At 32.0% G+C, this 21,514-nt stretch overlaps 1 protein-coding gene across 1 annotated transcript in view; it reads left to right on the forward strand.

Annotated features, from left to right (window-relative positions):
- Nucleotides 1–21,514, forward strand: part of LOC118195817 (calcitonin gene-related peptide type 1 receptor-like) — a 527,958-nt gene that overhangs the window by 224,028 nt on the left and 282,416 nt on the right. The window contains exon 2 of the mRNA XM_085820565.1: nt 12,479–12,663. Within this exon, the coding sequence (XP_085676691.1) occupies nt 12,479–12,663 (185 nt within the window). The remainder of the gene's footprint in view (nt 1–12,478; nt 12,664–21,514) is intronic.

The raw sequence follows: 21,514 nt of genomic DNA on the forward strand, positions 1-21,514 counted from the left end.
CGCAATAAACTTAACAATGTTCGTGAATTTCTATTAGCGAGTATTTTACTACATATTGTATGCTCGAGGCCTCATCTGTTTATATCATGTGTTTGTGCTGAGTTTCTTTTTTTCGAAAACACCCAAGCTACATAAAATTCAGTGAATAAGTAGAATAAATTAAAGATGTTACTGCTAATTTGAATCATTGTTCATAATCCTTCAAATTTAAAACTCAATATACGAGATTGGAACGACAACTAGTTTTGTAGTTGTATTACTGTAATATTCGTAATGCAATATTCCATGCATTTGCATGCTGCAGCAACAGTTCCTAAAGCAACAGTTCCTAGTTTGTCAAACATTTAATGCTAATAAATATAATATTTCAATTTAATTTCAGTACAGATTGGATAGATATTACATTCAAATCACTAAAACGAACAATTATAAATTATGTATAAAGTGTGTTTAAACATTTGACAATTATTTATCTAGATCAATGTTTGAGTAAAGATTATTTTCGATCTTAATTTGATTGAGTCATTTAATTGTGACAACTTAAGCATCTTGTTGGAATGTGATCAATGGACCTTTAGCACGGTAAAATATTTTTTTTAATTTAGCTAACAAGGTTATTTGGAACAAACTGAGTTTGTCTAAAATACTCGAAATTGCAACCTTTATATTTATTCAGAGGTAGCTATTTTTGCTATCACTGATTAGACAGTTTGTTACTCAGGCTTAGAATAATAAAGATATATTCAAGACAAAGCCTTTATGGTTATTCAAATGCAACACCTCAAATGATTTCATCACTTGAATGTGGGTTGAACCAAAAGCACTGGATATTGCCTAGAGCATCTCTGTCGTTACGAATAAAGTTATCATAATCGTCTCACAGTATGAATAAAAGGAACAGCATACCACAGAAAGAAGCTTCCAAATGAATTGCATGTTTTACAAGTGCTACTATTAAACCCTCGGGTGGTTAATAACACGCTAAGTTTAACAGATCTAGAAGTTTATATAAGGTCTAGAAGTTTAGGTATTCAAGCGAAACATAAATAATAATAACAATATTTTAAGCTTCTGACATTTTGAATAAAAATGTCAGAATATTCTTTTGACATTGTTAGCTTATGGAAGAATTCGATGATGATTAACAACTCATCATATGTGCACATTTCAAATAATCATAGTATGAAACGTACATGACAGAAACATTAAAATACAAAGGCTTTCATCTGTAACCGTGCTTGAAAATAATTTAATTTATACTTCATAACATGGAATTAGAATATTGCGATTTGTAATATTCTAATTCTGTTTGTTAATTCTAATTTGTAATTCCGGGTTATTTCATAGTGATTTGATGAAGATTTTCATCTGCGCTGAAACTGAGCAGCTTTTATAAAATGTTATAACAATCTCATTTTAGAGGATCGTTAAATTCCAAATATTTCAATGGGCAATATCTCCAAGCTGCATTAAAAAAATTTACAGATATCAAACGCTTGTTAGCACGAAGGGGAGTTATCACAGAAGGGCTGCTCTCACTCGGTTCACTGTAAATGTCCGTCTCACGTTTCAGATCACAAAATATTATCTCTCCGTATTATATTTAAAGAAATTAAATAATCCAAAATCTGAATGGATGTATGTATATTTATCGGATTGTGAAAAAACAACGGTAGCTAGAGCCATCCAATTTGGAAAAACATAGTCCTCCACCCGAAGATGTGCACCTGGACACCCGAATTTGGAATTTGTTTTATTGTCTACTTTATATTTTGTAAACCTTTAACGAATCTTTTATCAATAAACTTAACAAACTCAAAGCGAGCAATGGCAACACTGTACGGAATAAAACATTTTAAACTCCAGCGCTCAAGACTGTCTGTCGGAAATTCGAAAGATATATTGTTTTAAAATATTTTGGGTATTTGCTGTTGAATCGAGTTTTATGTAGCATAAAAGGGTAAAACGTGATGTTTAATAAATAGTAAACCCACAAACGTTAATAATAAAAAGGCAAACGTTTTGTAAAGGATTCAAAGTATTAATAAGAAATCTGAATATTGATATGATAAACTGAAAAAAGTCTGAAAAAACAGAAAAAATTATGCCAACACAACGCTGCATCGGGAATTCTAAACGGATACTTCTATACTGCTTTTAAAATTTTTGTAAGTTTGTTGTTGAATTTTTTATGGCGTAAGAGCGAACAAAATGATGCTTAATAATTAAGCTAAAAAAACAAAAGAAATGGGTTAGTAGAAGTGAACGTAACCGCAGACTGGTAGACTGAGAGTTCAGCGAGAGCGTAAAAAAGCATAACAAGCCCCTTTGTGCGACATTTAAAATCTGAAACATTTATTTTTCTAGTTTTATTTTTATTTTCGCAGAAATTTCCGCACACAAATCTAATAGAATAACTACAGATATACTTACGCAGATAATATATTTAAATTAAAATAACACGATATAAATATACAAAGAAAAATGCTCAGATTTACAAAAGTAAAAGGTATAGGACAAATATCTGAAATTTATGAGAACACTAAAGAAATATACAAAAGCACAAAAATGTACACAGTTATTTATATTAATATAAACATTATATGCTAATTGATAAATTACGTAAAATTTTAACCCATCCTAGTATTTAAATACCTTGTTTTCAGACATAAATTTCATTTAATAGAAACTTTTTGTTTAATAACGGTTTTGGTAAATAAAAGAAATGTTGGAAAAAATTATAGATTTGTAGAAAAGTATGGAAAAGAAGTTTATTTTTCATATTTATCGTATTATGCATCTATCTTTGTAACATTTATTGCAAGAAAAGATAAACATTTAATGCAGCAGTACTTGCAATATTCTTTCATTTTAGTTCATCCTTCTCTCTTCATCAGTAGCAATTAGTCAGCATTCAAAAGAGTTTTTACTGGAGATTATTTGTTAACCTTCAAAACCTACTTCAGTTAAAATTTTGAAAGTCTTCCCGTTAATTTCATACTCAATGTTTCCATTCTGTGAGCCCACATAATTTCGTCTGTGCAAAAACAAGCAAGTGATCTAAAGTGAATTTTCTGCAATAATTAAAAATCTGCTATACTAAATTACAAAACTGGATAAAAGTCCTAATGTTGACTATGTATTCCTAAATACCCTTTTTGCCTAAACTGATTAAAAATTGCATACGAGGTAATCGAAGTGAATAAATAAAATAACAAAAATTAGAACAAGGAATTAAATTATTAAATTAATCTCAGGCACACGATTTCATCAGAAGGTTCTTTCTGCATTTATTTCCTCCTTTCTGGTATTTTCTTTTCCCTAATGCGTCTTCGGAGATATTTTTGACTGATATTTCTTTTCTCTTTCTTATTGGCAATTTGTTGAATACAGAATTAAATGCACATGTAGCTAATAATAATTACGTCATCATTTTTAAAGAACAACGTGGCTAACGTTTATGTAAATAAGCAAGCATGAACACAGATTGACTGCTAAATTGCTCTTCATTACTCGATTTTTATCATACATAAGTTGTCGAAAATGAAACATTTTGGGCATATGAAAGTTTAGAACAACATCTTTCATAGACTTTCTATCTTTTCAAAATCCTTCCTAGTAATACTAAGACATGTAAAACTAAAATTATAACGTGATTGTTAATTGCTGTTTTTATTATTATTTTTTTTTTCGGGCTGGGTATTGTTTTGTGTTTGAAGATGTTCCCATTGTATTTTTTTCTCCATTTTAAAAAGAAAAAACCGACTGGTTCCTTATTAAAGTCGTACTAGATTCAGATTAATTGCTGTAACTATTAAACAGCCAGACAATTTCAGGAATTCTATATACATTGCTAATCTGCCGTTTTCATTTGGTAACTTTAAGCACACCGAGAAAATACTAACTACATTGTTGCGACTGTGAAGCATCAAATGTTATTCATAGCACCCTAGTTCACCTTGTTGCAATGATAAATAAAAATGCAGTTTCGGAAAACTGTATGTTAAAAATGCCACGTAATTTACAAATTATTTTAATTATTGTTTTTAAAGGAATACAGGAAAGCAGACGAAATTTACTGCTTAAAGAAAGAAATGGTTTCGTGAAGGAATTTCAATGAGAATATGACTCATATTTATACTGCATTTGTAGTCTTTTAATTATTTCTTTATTTTTCAAGCAGGCAGGAACTAAAATCATGATTTTCCTTTTTTTTATTGGAACTGAAAAATTATACGTATTTTTCTTCTTTAGCGTTAACAATTTAACACAGTTGCGCTAACGAAAACAAATATTTTTTTTTCAAAATTTGTATAAAAGGTCCATGACTGGAACATGATAAATGGAAAACTAAGAACATCATTAGTCGAAAGGGGCTTTGCCTCTGAAGGACTATTCGTTTTACGATTTTGCGTAGAAACCTTTAAAAGGATGTATCACTTTTCAAGTCATTGCCACCAAATACTATCGTCCTGCATTATATTTGAAGAAATTAAATAATAAATCCGCATAAATGTATGTATGTTTCTCGCTTTGTGTTTAAACAACGGTACCAGAGCCATCCAATTTTGAATTACGTAATCCTACTGCGAATATGGGCATCTCAAAGCCCAAATTTGAAATTTGGAATTCGTTTTATTATCGATTTCATATTTTGTAAAATTTTAATGAATTTTTGATTAGCAAACTCAACGATTTAAAATGAGCAATGGCAACACTCTACGGGGGTGAAAAACCTTTTTATCTCCAATTGTGTATCGGAAATTCTAAAGATATGCTCATTTTAAAATTATTTTGCGACATTGCTATTGAACTGAATTGTATGGTTTAAGTGCAAAGAGCATGATATTTAATAATTAAAGGTAACTCATTAAAAGTTTCAAAAACGTCCCTTTGGGCGTAATTTAAAATCTGAAACCTTTCAAATTTTTTTATAATATTTATTATGAAATTAAATTCAGTATTAATTCTTATAAATGAGCTTTTTCTTGCATATTTTTATTTTATCACTTCAATTAAGATAACAATTGTTTACCTCTATTCGGATTTCTTTGTTATTCTTTTGTTCTCTTTGTTATTCGGCATTTCTGAATCTAGAGTATTTACGGTTTTAAGGTACAATTCACGATTGCTTCGCTTCCAATTGGCCGAGACGTGAATCAGATGTAGTTTTTATTTCATTTTATTATTTTCTCTCGTTTTCTCTTCTAGGAAAGAAACTTTTCTACTTTGATTCGAGAAACATTTCTCTTTCTTTTTTTCTTTGAAGGTTTATTAGCTAGCCGGAATCAATTTTTCTCCTCTGATTATAGTAATTTCTTCTACTGCGCAAAATATTGCCAGTTGAAAGTCTAGGCATTATTTTGTTTATTAATAAATTAATATGATATATAATAATACTTGATTGGATTTTAATAAGGTTTCTGTACAAACTAAGCGGAAATGTATTTCAAGAAACGATTATTATTCTAAAAATTGATTTTTTATTTTATTATTCTTTCTTTATTAAATTCTTTCTTTATTAAATATCTTTCTTTAAGAAAAATATTTTTGCAAATTAGAAGAAAAATAACTGTGTAGTACAGGTAGGAAAATGGAATTAATTGATTAATTATGAAGATTTTAAACTATTAAAAATTTTGTTCGATAATTCATTATTACACAAATACTACCTAAAATAAATTCATATTTGTTGCATAAAGACCGCTTAGATGGATATATTAATCAAGTACATAAAAGAGCTTGCACGAAAAAAAGACTCGACGCAGGTGCTAATTAACTTCGCGTCTTATCAGCGTAATTGACGGTATTACCGTATTGATTGCAGTTACTCAAGTGTATTAAAAGTACAAGGTGGTTATAAAAAAACTTCTTCGATATATGAATTCTCATCCGCCTATCCTCTAAACCAATCGAAATAAATTTCAGGTACTGCTATTCGAAAATATACGCTCAATATTATGATAGTTTAAAATAATAGAGCTCTCAAGGTTGCGCTTACATTGAAAAAATTTCGAACTTTTCTAGCGGCAACATCAGCCTTTTTCCTCCGCAAATTGACCAATGCATTAAAAAATCATAAGCGGTATTGGAACGGTACACGATGACAAAAATTGCCCGCGTGAAACATTCTTAAGAAAAAACATTATTAAAGACCAATGACAGCCCAAAAGAGAAGAGAGGAAAATTATTAGAACTACAAGTTTTCAAAGTCCCCATCTTCACAGACGATACTGCATTGCAGGCAAAAGATTGCTAACAACAACGAAGAACGTAACATTGCAGAAGGAATCTCCATAACTTCAGTTTTATGGTATCTTTCAATTCTGACAAATCTCGTGGTTTCACGTGTTCACCTTATATTTCAGATAACCCAAGAACCAATAATATATCACAGTGAGGTTGGGGATCGCGATAGTCTCAAACCTGCAAAGTTACGGAAGATGAATCTATCTCCAAACTGCTGTTGCAGCACTTGCCGAATACTTGTGGTGACGTGCGAAAGAGCACCATCTATCATACAGGCAAAATATTACTGACGACATTTCACTACTAAAATTTTGGAACTGCGTAAGTTTGCAATATTGTTATATACCAAACACTATACTTGTTATATACGAACATTGTTATATGCCGCGTTCTCATGCTTTTGAAACTGACCTCTTCCAAGAAGTACGAATGTGCTTGCGAAGTCGTACTACACAGTCACTTTAGGTTCGTGTAAAGGCGCTAGTGCCGTATCGTGAGGATTTTCGTCAGCCATGTGAATGTAATTTACTTTCGCAGTTAAAGCCAAATATGCCTCATCCGTCCATAATATCTGCAGTGGCAACCTGCCGTCTTCACTGTATCTGATTAGGACAAAATTCACAAAGTCGACACGTTATTGCTTGCTCACTTCCAGGTTGTAACATCTGGACAAGCTCGATAAGGAAACATTCAAATAACACACAGAAGTTTTGAGGCTGTGGTTTTGGGAACATCTAAACTGCGGACAATATTACTTTCAACAACTCCCAGCGTGTGTAAAGTTTCAAGATATCATAAAGTTCACTATATCACTATATCATAGATTTCACTGTATCATAAAGTCATCTCACGTAACTTTGTAGTTTCGTCGTCCCCGCGATCCCCCGGACATCCCTCTGATGGATTTTTGGTTTTGTTGTCACATGAAATCTAAGATATACATATAAAATTACAATACCTAGAATTTAATTTCTATCGGTTGATCGATAATCCGTTAGGGTTTCATATATCGGGAGAGTTTCTTAGACCACACTGTATGTATACGGTTTCGTGTGTTCGTGATGTTAAATATTATTGTTCTTGTTGAGATTTATTTGTATATTTTTACTTAATTAGATGAAATATGCATGGCACTGCAGCTGCCATAATTTACTCGTCACCTATATCTGGGTGAACGATAATTTGTTATATTTAATCTGCTCCGCCTAATAAAAGGGCTTGCAGGGTGGGATACTGGAACTAATCATACCGGCGAAAGTTTACCTTGAGAAACTGTCTAATACTCTGTCTAGACCAACGTAAGTTAATCTTATTTATTTCCAAATTTCGCGAAACTCTTTTGGTTTCTAAAGACACATTCCAGTGCGTATTACCTTGGCGTCTTCATCACGAAAGCGATCTCCACGTTAACAGTTTCCAGTTCGTATATCTATATTTTCACTATTTCCAGGATATTATCCTAAGTGATGTTATCTTGAATATTATGATTCGAAGGTTTAATTATTTTCGTCTCATTAACATCAAGACTTCTTTGTGTTTTACATTATTGTATGTTGCCACCCTTGTAGAGATATTAGGTATTTTTTAGAAGTAGGCAAGAGAAAAAATTAACAACGCCTTCGCCGGGAATCGAACCACGGACCTCTGGAACACCGGCCCAGCGTACAGAACCGCTACACCACGAAGGCAAGCTAGGAAGGCGGTAGAAATACCTTATATCCTAACTATCTGAATATCATCATTCTTTGAAAGATAATATCTCTCATAAAATACCACCCCTCGTTATTTTTCGAACTTTTTTCATTCCTAATTTTAAGTAAACAGGAATGACAGATTAAATAGTTTGAACTAAAATTACTTTAACTCTTCTGAAGCGACAAGATCTTTCCGCGGATCAACGAGAACTGTATGCTCCTGTTTTATTTGTTTGTCTAATTTCGATCTAGATTAACTGATGACTTGACTAAAGATTGATCGCTCTTGGGCAATTGTACCTGACATAGTATTCTATTATTTAGGCAAAAATGACATGCCGAAGAAATATCAATTTAGAAGTCAAACAACAAAACGTGCCAGTAGCCTAACTCCTGTCTGGCCTTTCTTATCTTATCTCGTTCATTTATTCTTTCTCAGCTTATCAGCTGAGAAAACCATCGTAACTAGTCCTGTAAAAATTTGCAAATATAAACCTGATTTTTGTTGTTTGCTTCTAAATTAATAGCATTTTATATTATCAGTGTGTTCTCGTTTACTTTATAATCTTGACATTTTATAGTATCTTTTTATTACTATATTATAAAGTTCATCTAAGATGACGTCTTTCCTCAATAAATTATCAGTGATGCTTTTTGAAATGGCCTTAAATTTATCCTTATACCTCTGTGCTTGATGTAGCCTGTGGCTCTTCTGAAGCAGAATTCGCCTGTTCAAGGAATCTTCGTTAGGCTTAATGGACACCTAATGTTGTAGCCGGCAGAAAGGTTGCAACCGAAAACATTTCGGATGAAAACGATGCGGAGAAAACAACGCAAGCCGAACACTCCACGGTATAAAGCAAGGATGTCAAACTCGCGGCCCACAACAAATATTTTTGAAGCCCGGCCAAATATATCGGCAAATAATAATATATAATAATAAAATAACATATCGACGAAGAAAAAAATGAAATGTTTTCTGCTAAGTAATTAACGATAATTTATTCAGTGTTGTTAGATTACTCACAGCGAGCTGACATACACACTACTTAAATTACAAATGCGTGTGAGTAGCTTGCGTTCAGCTACGTTCGGCTCTTGGGGGACACGTGCACTCAGAACTTGTACGCATCCCCCGATAGCCGAATGTGGCCGAACTCATGGTCTCAGTTTTAAAATCATAGTTTTGTACGATATATTGGTGCATGCATGTGCATGCACTTTGCTTTATTATTAATTATTACTCAATTCATATTGTTACGGATTTCATAGTTATTTATTTATTTAGTTTTTTTTATTTAGAATTGTAATTAGATTTGCTTCATGTTGCCTTAGCAACACAGACGATTTTTGAAAAGACAGCTGCGTTGGAAGGTTAAAAATAGAACAGCGCGTGCATTTAATACCTAATAAATAAATATCTCGTAATTGCTGTTGCCATCCACAAAAATCCAGATATTTATAGATGTTTCCAGTATATTCGAGAAATTAATTATAAAACTTATAAAAGCCTAGAACAAACAACTCATCTCAATAGTAGCTGTAGTTTTAGCGAACTGTTTGTTTACTTAATGCTGTGATTGATTTGTAGCGATTTCGCTGTGAGATAGAATTCGTTTCTCTGTTTTGAATTGATTTTTGCTAAACGTTTGACATTTTGTGATATTGTTAGAATATTTTTGAAGAAATATTTCAGCATTTTGATTTATCTCTTGTGGAAAGAATAAATTTTTGTTAACTTTTTAACGTTAACCGTGTTTATTCCAGCCCTTTGTATTCAGTATGTCTATATCAAAACCAAGTGGTAGTAAAATTAAACGAAAAATCGCTGACGAACATAGAATATTCCAAGTAAAATGGGAATTAGAATATTTTTGCTGTGAAATAAAAGATAAAATAATCTGCTTGATATGTAATAATACTATTAATGTACCAAAGTTATATAATATTAAACGTCATTACGAACAACACAAATCGAAATATAGCAATTGCGAAGGATTAATGAGAGAAGAAAAGTTGAAAGTTAGGAGTGAAAAAGCAACAGTCCATGTTTAGTAAAGTATTGCAAGAAAGTGAAGCGGCGGTACATGCAAGCTACGTCTTGTCCGAGTCGATAGCTAAACATTCGAAGCCTTTTACTGACGGTGATTTCATCAAGGAATGCCTAATGAAAGCTGGAGAAATTGTTTGTCTTGGAAATGTGAATGCTTTTCAATCAATTTCATTGTCTCGAAATACAGTTGCGGAAAGAGTTACTGATTTAGCCGCGAATTTAAGTGATCAGATCAAAGCAAAATCATCTAGTTTCGAAAGTTTCTTCATTGCCTGTGACGAGAGCATGGACATTAGTGGTAAAGCTCAATTAGCAGTGTTTCTTCGTTCATGTGACAAGAATTTTAACATTTTTGAGGAATTACTGGAACTAATACCGATGCCTGGTACTACCACAGGAGAAGATATATTTACTTGTGTTTTTGGACTTCTGCAGAAATACAATCTACCTTTGGCAAAATTAAATTCTGTAGCTACAGATGGCGCTCCATCAATGACCGGGAAAAACAAGGGCTTCGTAGCATTACTAAGAAAAAAACTTAGTGAAATTCACGGTTCAAACATTCATCATATGCATTGTATTACACATCAAGAAATTCTATGCACGAAAGTAATAAATATGGAGAATGTTTTATCATATATAAAAAAGTTATAAATTTTATAAGATCTCGAGGTTTAAATAAGCGTCAATTCACTGCTTTCTTAAGTGAGTTAGATAGTGAATATTCGGGTTTGTCCTACTATACCGAGGTACGTTGGTTATCTTGCTCCAAGATTCTCAAACAATTCTGGGATTTGAAAGAAGAAATATGTCAGTTTTAAAAACGAAAAATCAAGACGTAAGTTTGTTTTACGATCCAATATGGATACACGATTTATCTTTCTTGGTTGATATAACCAAACACTTAACCGATTTAAATTTATCGTTACAAGGAAAAGATCATATCATTACGAACATGTTTGACATAATTAAAGCATTCAAATGTCAACTAGTTCTTTGGGAAAAACAACTTAAAAATGAAGATTTGACGCGCTTCCCGACGTGCAGCATGAATAAATCAAGTTTAGATGATACTTGTTCGTATCAAAAATACGCAGAAAAAATTGCAAATTTAACAACTGAATTTGAAACGAGGTTTAATGATTTTAGTTCCCTCGAAGGCAATTTTTTTTTGTTTTCTTCGTTTTTCTCAATAAGTATTGACTCAGTACCCAGCCATATGCAAATGGAGGTGATCGAGACTCAATGCAACCCAAATTTGAAAGCAAAATTCACTGAAGTGGACGTGCCTGAGTTTTACAAATATTTACCAGCCAGGTTTGAAAATACTCGAAAATTTGCATATGAAATTATTTCCATGTTTGGTAGCACTTATCGGTGCGAGCAGTTATTTTCAGTCATGAAAGATAATAAGTCTCCTATTAGAAACCGTATTAATGATGCTCACCTTGGGTCAGCGTTGAAAGTTATCACTGCAAACAAAATTTCTCCCGAAATAGGAAAGATAATAGCAGAGAAGAGATCTCAAGTATCAGGACGTAAACATTAAACTTTTCTTGTTCTTTTCTATATAAATATATATATATGTTTATTATTGTATTATTCGAAATAAATCTACGTTTCTATGAATATTGATTTTTTTTTCTTGGCCCGCCTAAAGTTAAACCTTGTTTGTTTGGCCCAAGTGTACCTATGAGTTTGACATCCCTGGTATAAAGTATTGCAAACGAAAAAAAGGCACTTCAAAAACGTCGCAATTTAATAACATCGTCCTCGAAACTATCGTAATAAAAAATAAAACATGTACCAATCATCTCATGATGCTAACATCTCAGACATGCGTATTTTAGGCTGGAAAAGTAGTAAATGCATATTCGCGTATTGATTTGGAAGCGCAAGAAAGAAAGAAGAATATTTTACTTGTATATTTCATAATTTTGCATTAACTAATAAATTTCTGCTGAAAAACTTAAGAATTCAATAACTTAAAATGTATGGAAAATTAATGCAACTTATAACAATCAATATTTTACTCCCCGAATCTAGCACGGTGTGAACGTTTCTACATTGTGAACCATTAAACAAGGATGAAAACCAAAATTTCCAGACATTTTTTAGATAAAAAAATAACTAGTTACCTAAATATAGAGAGCATTCAAAAAGCTCTCACTGATAATTTTAGAGTTCCGTCAGAAAATTGCTTTGCAGTATAATTTTAATTCTGAAAAACCACTGAAATGCCTAAACAATGTACAGGTTTCTAAAACTTCAAGTCAACAGAAATCATATGCCTTTGAAAATAAATTTGAGGTGTTATGCATCTTTCCCGTAAAAGAAAATTACTATGCTAATCAAATCCAACAACAAAACGATTTCATAATAATGAGAATAATATTATAACCAGTTCTATCGATTTTATAAAAATTCAAATATGAATTTCATTTAAACATGTAATTTAAAATTTTTAATTCTTCTATTTCAGGTGCTTCATTTTATCCATGCTGACATTTTGTTATCAGATAACGAAACAGATCTATTCTATATCATGTCTTGTCGAACAGAACGTGGTATCCAACTCACTTTGGATGAATATCGCAGAGATACTTGCGCAAGGTGTTATCATTACCTTCCAGACTTTGCATTCCGTGACGACAGTGTAAGATTGAGGTACGTATAAACTGTCTGTCGTAACCACTGTAGTCAGTGTAAATAAGAAACAATAAAAATTTGTCTTAAAAGTGTATGATACGATATAAATATCCTAAGTCAATTATAACTGGCTCAGACGAGATGATTTTATTAAGTTCCTGATGAATTAACTGATTACTTTCACGATGATAAACGCTTAAATTTATTAACCTGTTCAACTCTAGGAAAACATATAATTACTTACGTATTAATTCATTTTACATTGTTTTAGTCCGATCAATCAATCTAAATTTTTGAAATTCTGCGCGAAATCATCAGATTATGTTTCTGTAGAAAATTAGACATTTTTCGTACTATAAATTAGACAGAAAATAAACTCTCACAGAGAAACATTTCGTCATTAATCGATATGATTGAGGGCTCATGCGATTATTATGACTTTATGTGTAATGACTTTATATAACTGATGTGATTTTTCCCAGCGTCAGTTTGAGTTTGGAACTTATGTCAGATACAAATTGAATTTTGCCATTATTAGTGAGTTTTACTAATTTTCACATTGGCTTGCTACATACGGATTTTTTTCAAAATAGAACATCAACGGAATACAATATTTACTCAGTTGCTATCTTTTAATTTTATAGCATATTTAATTAATAACTTTAATAAAGTCATAATAATCTAGAACTCTTTATTTGACAATATAATGCTTCTTACCAAATTAATCGTTGCTTAAAGGCTCATATTCCTTTCGAATTAAAAAGTATTGAACTGATTAAAGCACGAAAAATAATTACTTAATGCAAAATGCTCGGTATAAAGGACTTATCACATGAATTTTAGCTTAAGCTCTTAGTTAAACAGCATAAAAGTATGGACTTCGTGATATTTAAATCTCAACTGCTTATAAACTTCCAATGCACTGAATAATTTACGATTATGAAAACTGACAGCAGCCGTCAGAGGAATTTAAAATGAAGGAAACTGAAAACGATCCATTAGAGAAAAGTAGAGTCATTAGAAATGAAGACTACTGGCAGCAATTAAGGGAAAGAAAAAAATTAAGAGTGAAAAACTTTCACAATCAATTAAATCTTTAAATATCTTTATTAGCCTTGACAATTTTTAGCATTCTTCTTATCGCCCAAAAAATTATACTTCAGTTATGCTTTATAAAATCTGCCATGACATTCATCGGTTATTCCAAAGTCCTTTGCGTTATCCATCGCTTGTATTATTTAAATTATATTACTAAAAATGTCAAGCAAAGGAGCTGCATCTGTTATTGCGATTTACTGGAGCTTCTTCCAGTAAACTTCAGCTACTGTATTTTATGCTCTCAAAAATATTCTGCCATAACTAAGCTTATGATTAAAATTGTGTTTACATCAAGACAGAAGAGAAATACACCAAAGTAAAACATAAAATTAGGTAAAGCAACAATTTTGTGTTTGGCATAGATTTTAGTCAAGACTCTATCGATATCGAGAGCAAACAAATGTAAGTCTTTGTTCATCAGGAGCAAAAACAAATAGCAACGAAGGGTAACCACAGTCGTATTTATACACAAAAAGAGTAAACCGAGGTTGAAAATTAGTGCCATCTGTCGGCAGAAATGGTAACGAAAATTGAAAATTAAGATAATAGAATTTTTAAAATGTTGAGAACAACTGGATTGGAATTAAAGTAATTAACTAAACAGGATAAATCTCTGTGAGTATGAAAAGCTTCACCAATGGAAGAAGGATTCCCGATCATTTTTGCAGACGCAAAGTCAAAATTGTGATTAAAGCTCCATCAACGGTTAGCTATAGAAGGTTTGTTAATTTTTCATTTTCGAACATAAGTACCTTATGGAACACAGAATCTTATGGTCAGAGATAAAGGTCTTAAAAATGTTTTTAATCTTGCCATCAAAGAAGACATTCCGCTCTTAGAAATAACATTAATAACCTTGTCGTACTTCCATTTCATCCTTCTATCAGTTATAAAAGTACGCGGATTCTCCAGAAGTACAATTTTCAAGTTATTTTCTCGCCTATCAACAAAATCTATGGTCTGATTCTTAAAGATTCCATTTCTGACTTTAATTATTGAGAAATTTATAGCATATCTTCTCAGTGTGGTTTGAGACATATCAGCCAAACTAAAAGAGCAAGTTTCCATGAGGGAACACAAATCTTATGTCTGAAATGGCGAAATTAACGCTTCATAGTTAAAAATTTAACAAGATTTGGACTTTGGGTCCGCAAAAATTACCCTAAAAGCTTCTTCCATTGGTTAACTGGACTTTTTGAAACGTTTTACATTTACAAAGATTTATCTTGCTAGGTTAATGACTGTATTTCAAACCCAGTGCTTCCTAACGCTTTTAAAATCGATTAAAGTAATTATTTCAGTTTTTGTTATTAGTTCTGCTGACAGATGGGGCTACCTTCTCGTTCGTTCAACCCCTTTTGGGTGTAAATATAACCGTGGCTTCCCTTCAATTTAGATTTCTTTGCTCTGATAAGTGCCTATTTGAGAACGAAATCAAGTAGAATCTTGACTGAAATCGACGCCAAACAGAAGGTTGCTACTTTGCCTAATTTTATATTGTGTTTAGATATCGGGTGATTAACATTAAACATTTAAATAACTAATTTTTTTCACTAATGTTACTTATCTACTATTTTACTAATGTTATATTAAATACTAATGTTACTTATCTTTCATCAGAATTATATTTTGCAATCTAAAAAAGAAATCTTACGGTCAGAAAAATAATACAACTTACATATTTTTTTTTTTTTCATTCTTTATACCGTCTATTTTTCTTGAAAAAATATAGGTTTTTTTTTAAATTATCTGTACTTAGAAAGGAGCTAATAATGATTAAGATGATTAAACGATGATAGTATAAAATCATTGATGATGATAGTATAAAAATGTACACCTGCTGACAATTCATAGCAGCTTCTATAAGCAAACATACTGAGTAATCTACAGTTGATATGCGGAAATAAAACGCACTAATTCGAGAATGAAAATTAAATAAAATTCAGCTCTAGATTGACATTGGTTTTGTAGAAAAATTCAGTTCTCTTCAGAGGTACGAAGTCTTTTATCGAAATTCACTGATATTCCTATAAAACTAACAACAGTCCAAAATTCAGCTTTTACTAATTTTAATTTTCGAGTTAGCTTATAAAGTATTTCGTATATTTTCTCCTTTCCGCATGCCTTCGTGGTGTAATTGGAAGCACACTCGACGAGTATTCGGAAGTTCCGGAGTACGAATCACGACGAAGGCGCTGCACATTTTTCACGTTTCCAGCATCAACAATTCTAATGAATCTACAAACGTAACCTTCCAGCACGCGCGCTTGGCAATTTTACATGAGCACGCGCGTGTCGTATTTTTTACGACTACCGTTATTTTATCGTTTTTTTGGCACGAAAAACGAGAGAAATGAGTGAATATTGATAATAATTTTGTTAAGAAATAAAATATTAATCTTATTGCAAAATACGAATGATATCACATTCAAATATAAGTAAATGATTTTTAAGTTCTTATGTTAGTTAGATGGAAATGCAATGATGTATTTCATTATAGAAAATTTTAAATTTATTATTTAATAAATATATTTTAAAATCGAAGCTAATTTTAATATTCATCAAAGACAATAAAATTAAATATAGACAATAAAAAAGAAAACACCTTGGAAAAAAGTAAGTTTAGCATTACTTATTTCTGCAAGGAAATTTACTTCTTACTGGTTACAAAAACGCACTTTAAACTAATTTTAATGTTTTTATTTATTTCTAAAAAACAGAAATAAAAGAAAATAAGGAATGGAAATTGATATTCTTATCCCATCCAAAGGTTTGTTTGTCTTCCTTTTCTTCATCAGATAATTCTTGAAGAATCCGAGCAAAATCAGCTGGTTGGGCATATTTTTTTTTTTTTCCATGAAAACCGATATAAAATTTACAGAGCCAAATATATTCAAATTAAAATAATACACGGCAATTAATAACACAAAAACTACAAAATATTTGAGAAAAAAATATTTTCCGAATTTTAAAACACGACCACGCGCGGGTCGTAACTTTTATGAAAAAGCTGCCACGTAGCACAAAAGCCCAGTTTAAAAAAAAGTCAAATGACTTCCTGTTAGCACATTCCATGATGTGGGGAAGGGTAGAAAGGAGGAATAGATATGACCTTCAGACGCCTCAGCTTCGACATGCGAAAAATATGCATGAAAAATTGAATTTGCCGTAAATTTTGAGCACACGCGCGTGCTGGAAGGTTAATACTGCAGTGTTCGGGTTATCTAACTTAAAAGGAGCTGAATGGTGGTTAAATAATGAGTGTCGGACTACCTGGAATTATGGTTAAAATAGGACAGAGAAGCCAAGAAAATAACAATTTACTATAAACTTTGCCCAATAAAAGTCTGAAGTTGTTATTGCACATTAAAAGTCAATACTCCCTTTCATCTTTTATGTAGCAAAATAATTTGTTTGGAAAGTAAAAAAGAAATATTATGATACATGCAGCACTACAGAAAAATTGTAAAATAAAATTATATGTAAGACCAGACATTTAAGGAAATAGTAATATGGGCCCTTTAAAATTCAATAAAACTAAATAGTGTGATCATTTTTCCCTCATCACTAAGTATTTTCTTTTCAGCTCAAGCACAGCACAACTTTCTTTAGTGTAATGCGTTTTCTCTTGTCACTAATAGTTATTCTCCTAACGCCAAAATTAAAGGCAACATTTTGCATCAACTTACGCAAGTGCAAGTTTTTTTAATAGCTCCAATTTTGTTGTTCAGCTGTACGAACACTTTTCTCTTTTCCGTTGGCGCAACAAGCAGAAAAAGCACTTGCATAAATAGAGGTTCAACTAACGCAATGCAGCAGCAGCGAAATACTAACAGTGGGAACAACAAACGCATGTAGTCGACGTGAATGACCTGAGCTACTAAGATCTTGGCTAGGAGATATCAGAGCTGATGATTTCAAGGTAGTGATTCACTTAATAGCAATACGGGAATGTATATCTTGAACAGAACGTATAGTTCAGTTAGTAGTAATAATAATAATGAGGATGATAACAATAAATTTTAGAATGAATTATTTTTTGTAGTGTGTCGGTTAATCAGGACACCACTATTCTGCTGCAGAGATTATTTGTCTTCGGAAGGAGAGGACAGAACAAATCAACTATGCTTTCATCGGAAATTGAGTAACGGAACATTTACTTTCTAATTAGCTGAGCTAAATACTATTGTATATAATAAAGCCACGCCATAGTTGCTTATGCTTACGCTGCCATAGTTCCTTCCTTACGCTTACTTAAACGGGAATTCAGAAGGTTTATGATATCCTTTCAGTCAAATCTACATGGTTTCGAATGATCATTTACCCTAATTTACGTCAGACACAAACGTAAAACAAATTAGCTTTTTAGAATGGTATCGTACAAAATCGGTTACCTGTGAAATTATTGCGGCAAAAACATCGCGAACGTAAATTCCGCGGAAAAAATAACAAATGGGGAAGACTTTATCGGGGAAAAGAAAGCAAGGAAAAAAATCTCGTATATGAAAACATTGCAGCATAAAAGATCACCATACAAAATAAAGCGATGCAGAAACTTTATAGTTAAACATCTTCATACAAAATATGGGGGCTGAAAATTAAAGCACTTGTAAAGCATCGCATAATGATAATATTTCACAATTCATTCTCTGTCCTAAAATATTTTAAGTGAAATTTCGTGTAATGTTTTGTAAGCACAAGAAGAAATAAGTATTATTTATACCTCTTTGTTTCATACTTTTATATTAATAAAAAACTATTTTTATTGAAAAGAGCAAGTAGGAAACTTAACTATTAAAATCCTGGAAATTAATAAAAGTTAAGAGAATTTCAAACTTAATGTAGTAACTTTAAACTTATGTACTCTTTCTAATCTTTTTTATACTACATTTTTTCATTAAAAATCTTCTAATACATCTTAATAAAAAATGTCTGTATTTTTATAAAAGAGATTAATTAAATAATAACTTTTAATAATTAGTAATATATTTAAAAAATATTAGCTGCTATACGTAGCTTTCTTCTTGCTCTTTCAGTTCAAATTCATTAGGTAATACAAAATTATGATGCAAAGAGATAAAAATACAATTTCCTTTTTCCTGTGCTCCCAAATTATTACTCGAAAAATCACAAGATCAAGCATGAAATGAATGCAATTATTCGCTGTACTACATTGATGAAAAATGAAATTCCAACACCAAAAAAGAATTGTGCTAGGTGAATGAAATTTGGAAAACTTATTTGCACATCTAAAAGACGACGTTTATTCAGATTTCTTGCTAGACTACTAACTGTGGCTCTAGTAGCGCCGCTTTGAGCATGAAAATTACATTTACTTAAAATACGCAATGTAGACTTCATATGCTTTATTTATCTTCCAGATTGGGCGTTGTGATTGAAATTTAAATTAAGAATGCCTTTAAAGAGATGAATAAGGCAGCATCAACAGCTTATTGACTGTGGCACATCGCACTGCATTTGCAGCAGACATTCGAGCTTTCTTACGGCAAACAGAGACTATAATAAGTGTAGCAAACTGTAATTTGATTGCTTGAGGGGCAGCTCCAAATTAGACAATCTGTAACTTCAAATCACTGTAATCTGCTACTAGCAGTGTCCAGCTAGAGCATTTTCCTGAATGGATAGCAGCTTTTTTTGTTCTCAGATGAGAACTAATTTGGTCTTTGCGCCAGTGATGGTCTTAGGTTAGTTAGAAGGAGACTAAGTAGAAGTTTGGAACCAAGCTTCTGCTGCGTAGATGCACTGGACCTAGGCCAGGAGTTATGGTTTGGGGAGCAATTTACTATGACAGCAGAAACACGCTCTTCGTTATCCCACAAAACTTGACAGCACATTTGTACGTCAGACTGACGACTGCACTGGTTGTGCTGTCATTCTTGAGCAATAATAATCCAAGGGGGCGTTTTGCAAAAGAATAACGCTTGTCCTTATGCGGCTGATATCACCGAACGTGCTCGACTTGCTCGCCTGCGAGGTCACCCGATCTTTCTTCCATTCTGCACGTATGGGAGATGACAGCACGACAAATCCGACAAATCCAGGGTCATTTACAATCACCACGGACTGTTGTTGATCTTATTGGCTAAGTGCAACAAACATAGAACTCCTCCCACAAAATTACGTACAAAATTCTGCAAGACACAATGTATGTACATTTACATGTTTGCATTCAACAATGTGACCACTGCAGCGGTTATTAATGTACCACCATTTTACATTTGAAGTAACTCTTCTTGTATACAGTTTAACTTGAAGCATTAATCAAGTAAACATTCTACACAGACAAATGCTTTGCTTGCTTTTCATTTCCATAAATTGATTTGTTCTTAATGTTGAGATTTCATTTTCCATTAGTGTATTGCCAAAATTAAAACAATATCTAAGACTGAGATCAATATTTAAGCCTCAAATTTTGAGTACCAGAATATATAAAAGCTCATCTATATTTTAAAGCGAAACAATAGTTTCTTTTGGAAATAAAAATACAGATTTTATGAGCTTTTGCTTAAGAAATAGCCGCTATTGTCCGAAAGTTAAAAAGGCAGAATACTCGTAGTTTGAACCGGTTTCTGTTTTCGACTAAGATATATTTTTTGTTTTTTCCATGTGTAACGCAAATTAAATTTTCCATAGAATGTTATCTGGAAAAGCAGCCCTAGTGTGCTGTCATAATGCTTTCATAATGAATTAATTAAATGCATCACCTAATACCTGGTTTGCACATTTTTAGAATGATAGCAATATTCCTTTTTACAGTAAATGCTATTCAATACCCTCTATAAAATAAAAACTCACCAACAATATGATTGCAAAAAATAACTGCTTAAAAAACAAGCTCTGAAATAATTGCCATAATATTTTTCGTAAAAAATCGTTTAAATCTAAAGCAAAAACATTCTGACCAATTAAATGAATTAAATATGCAGCTTAATTTAGAAGTATCCGCTTCAGAGGTAATGGTTTAAATACGTAAAATCTCAAAAAAATTAAATGCATTTTTTTAAAAAAAAACGAAATTCTATTTTAAGAGAAACTCCAGTTTTTACCTTAAAAAATCCCTTTCTCCAAATTTAACTTTCGTTTTGATCCTAAAAAAACATACACATCATTGGAGTCTGAAAAACTGTATAGTTTTTCTTCTAACTGTTAATCTATATTTATAAAAAGAAACTAAGTAAATTTACGGAAACAAATGGGGGGGGAAGAAATACATAAAAGCAGGTTGCTGCAATTTATGACAGATTCCATCTCCTTAAATTAATTCAGATATAATTCTCAGTTGAAAAGGATTTTAATTTAAAATGTTTAATTTAAAGCTGGGGTTTAAGTTTTCATCCTTTTGATGCCTATTATCATCCGTCTGAATTTGTCGGTTGAATTCGGAAACAGCCTGTATTATAGTCACGTTACATACTAACGATGCAGTAGAAAAAGGAGGTGAACAGCTAGATGTTATAGCAGTCCGATATACAAAATTTTAACTTTCTACAGCTAATCGCTTTTGAGTTATGCAGAATATACATATATATATGCTGCATATGTACGTACAGACATCACGAAAAAATGCATTTTGAATCCATTTTAAATCCATTTTGAATTTTTTTTTAATAGCCCTTTATTCTCTGCGTACGTACAACTCTCGTGAGAGGACAACTTCCGTCCTAAGGCTATTGCCAATCGGAATTAAGTGCGGTCCTGCACTTATTCGTCTAACATGTTGCGGCTCCACGGCCCAGGGGCAGACGAGACA

Source organism: Stegodyphus dumicola, chromosome 7 (genome assembly GCF_044657685.1).
Source record: "Stegodyphus dumicola isolate Sdum_Otavi_A_Nest chromosome 7, ASM4465768v1".
NCBI classification, from domain to species: Eukaryota; Metazoa; Arthropoda; class Arachnida; order Araneae; family Eresidae; genus Stegodyphus; species Stegodyphus dumicola.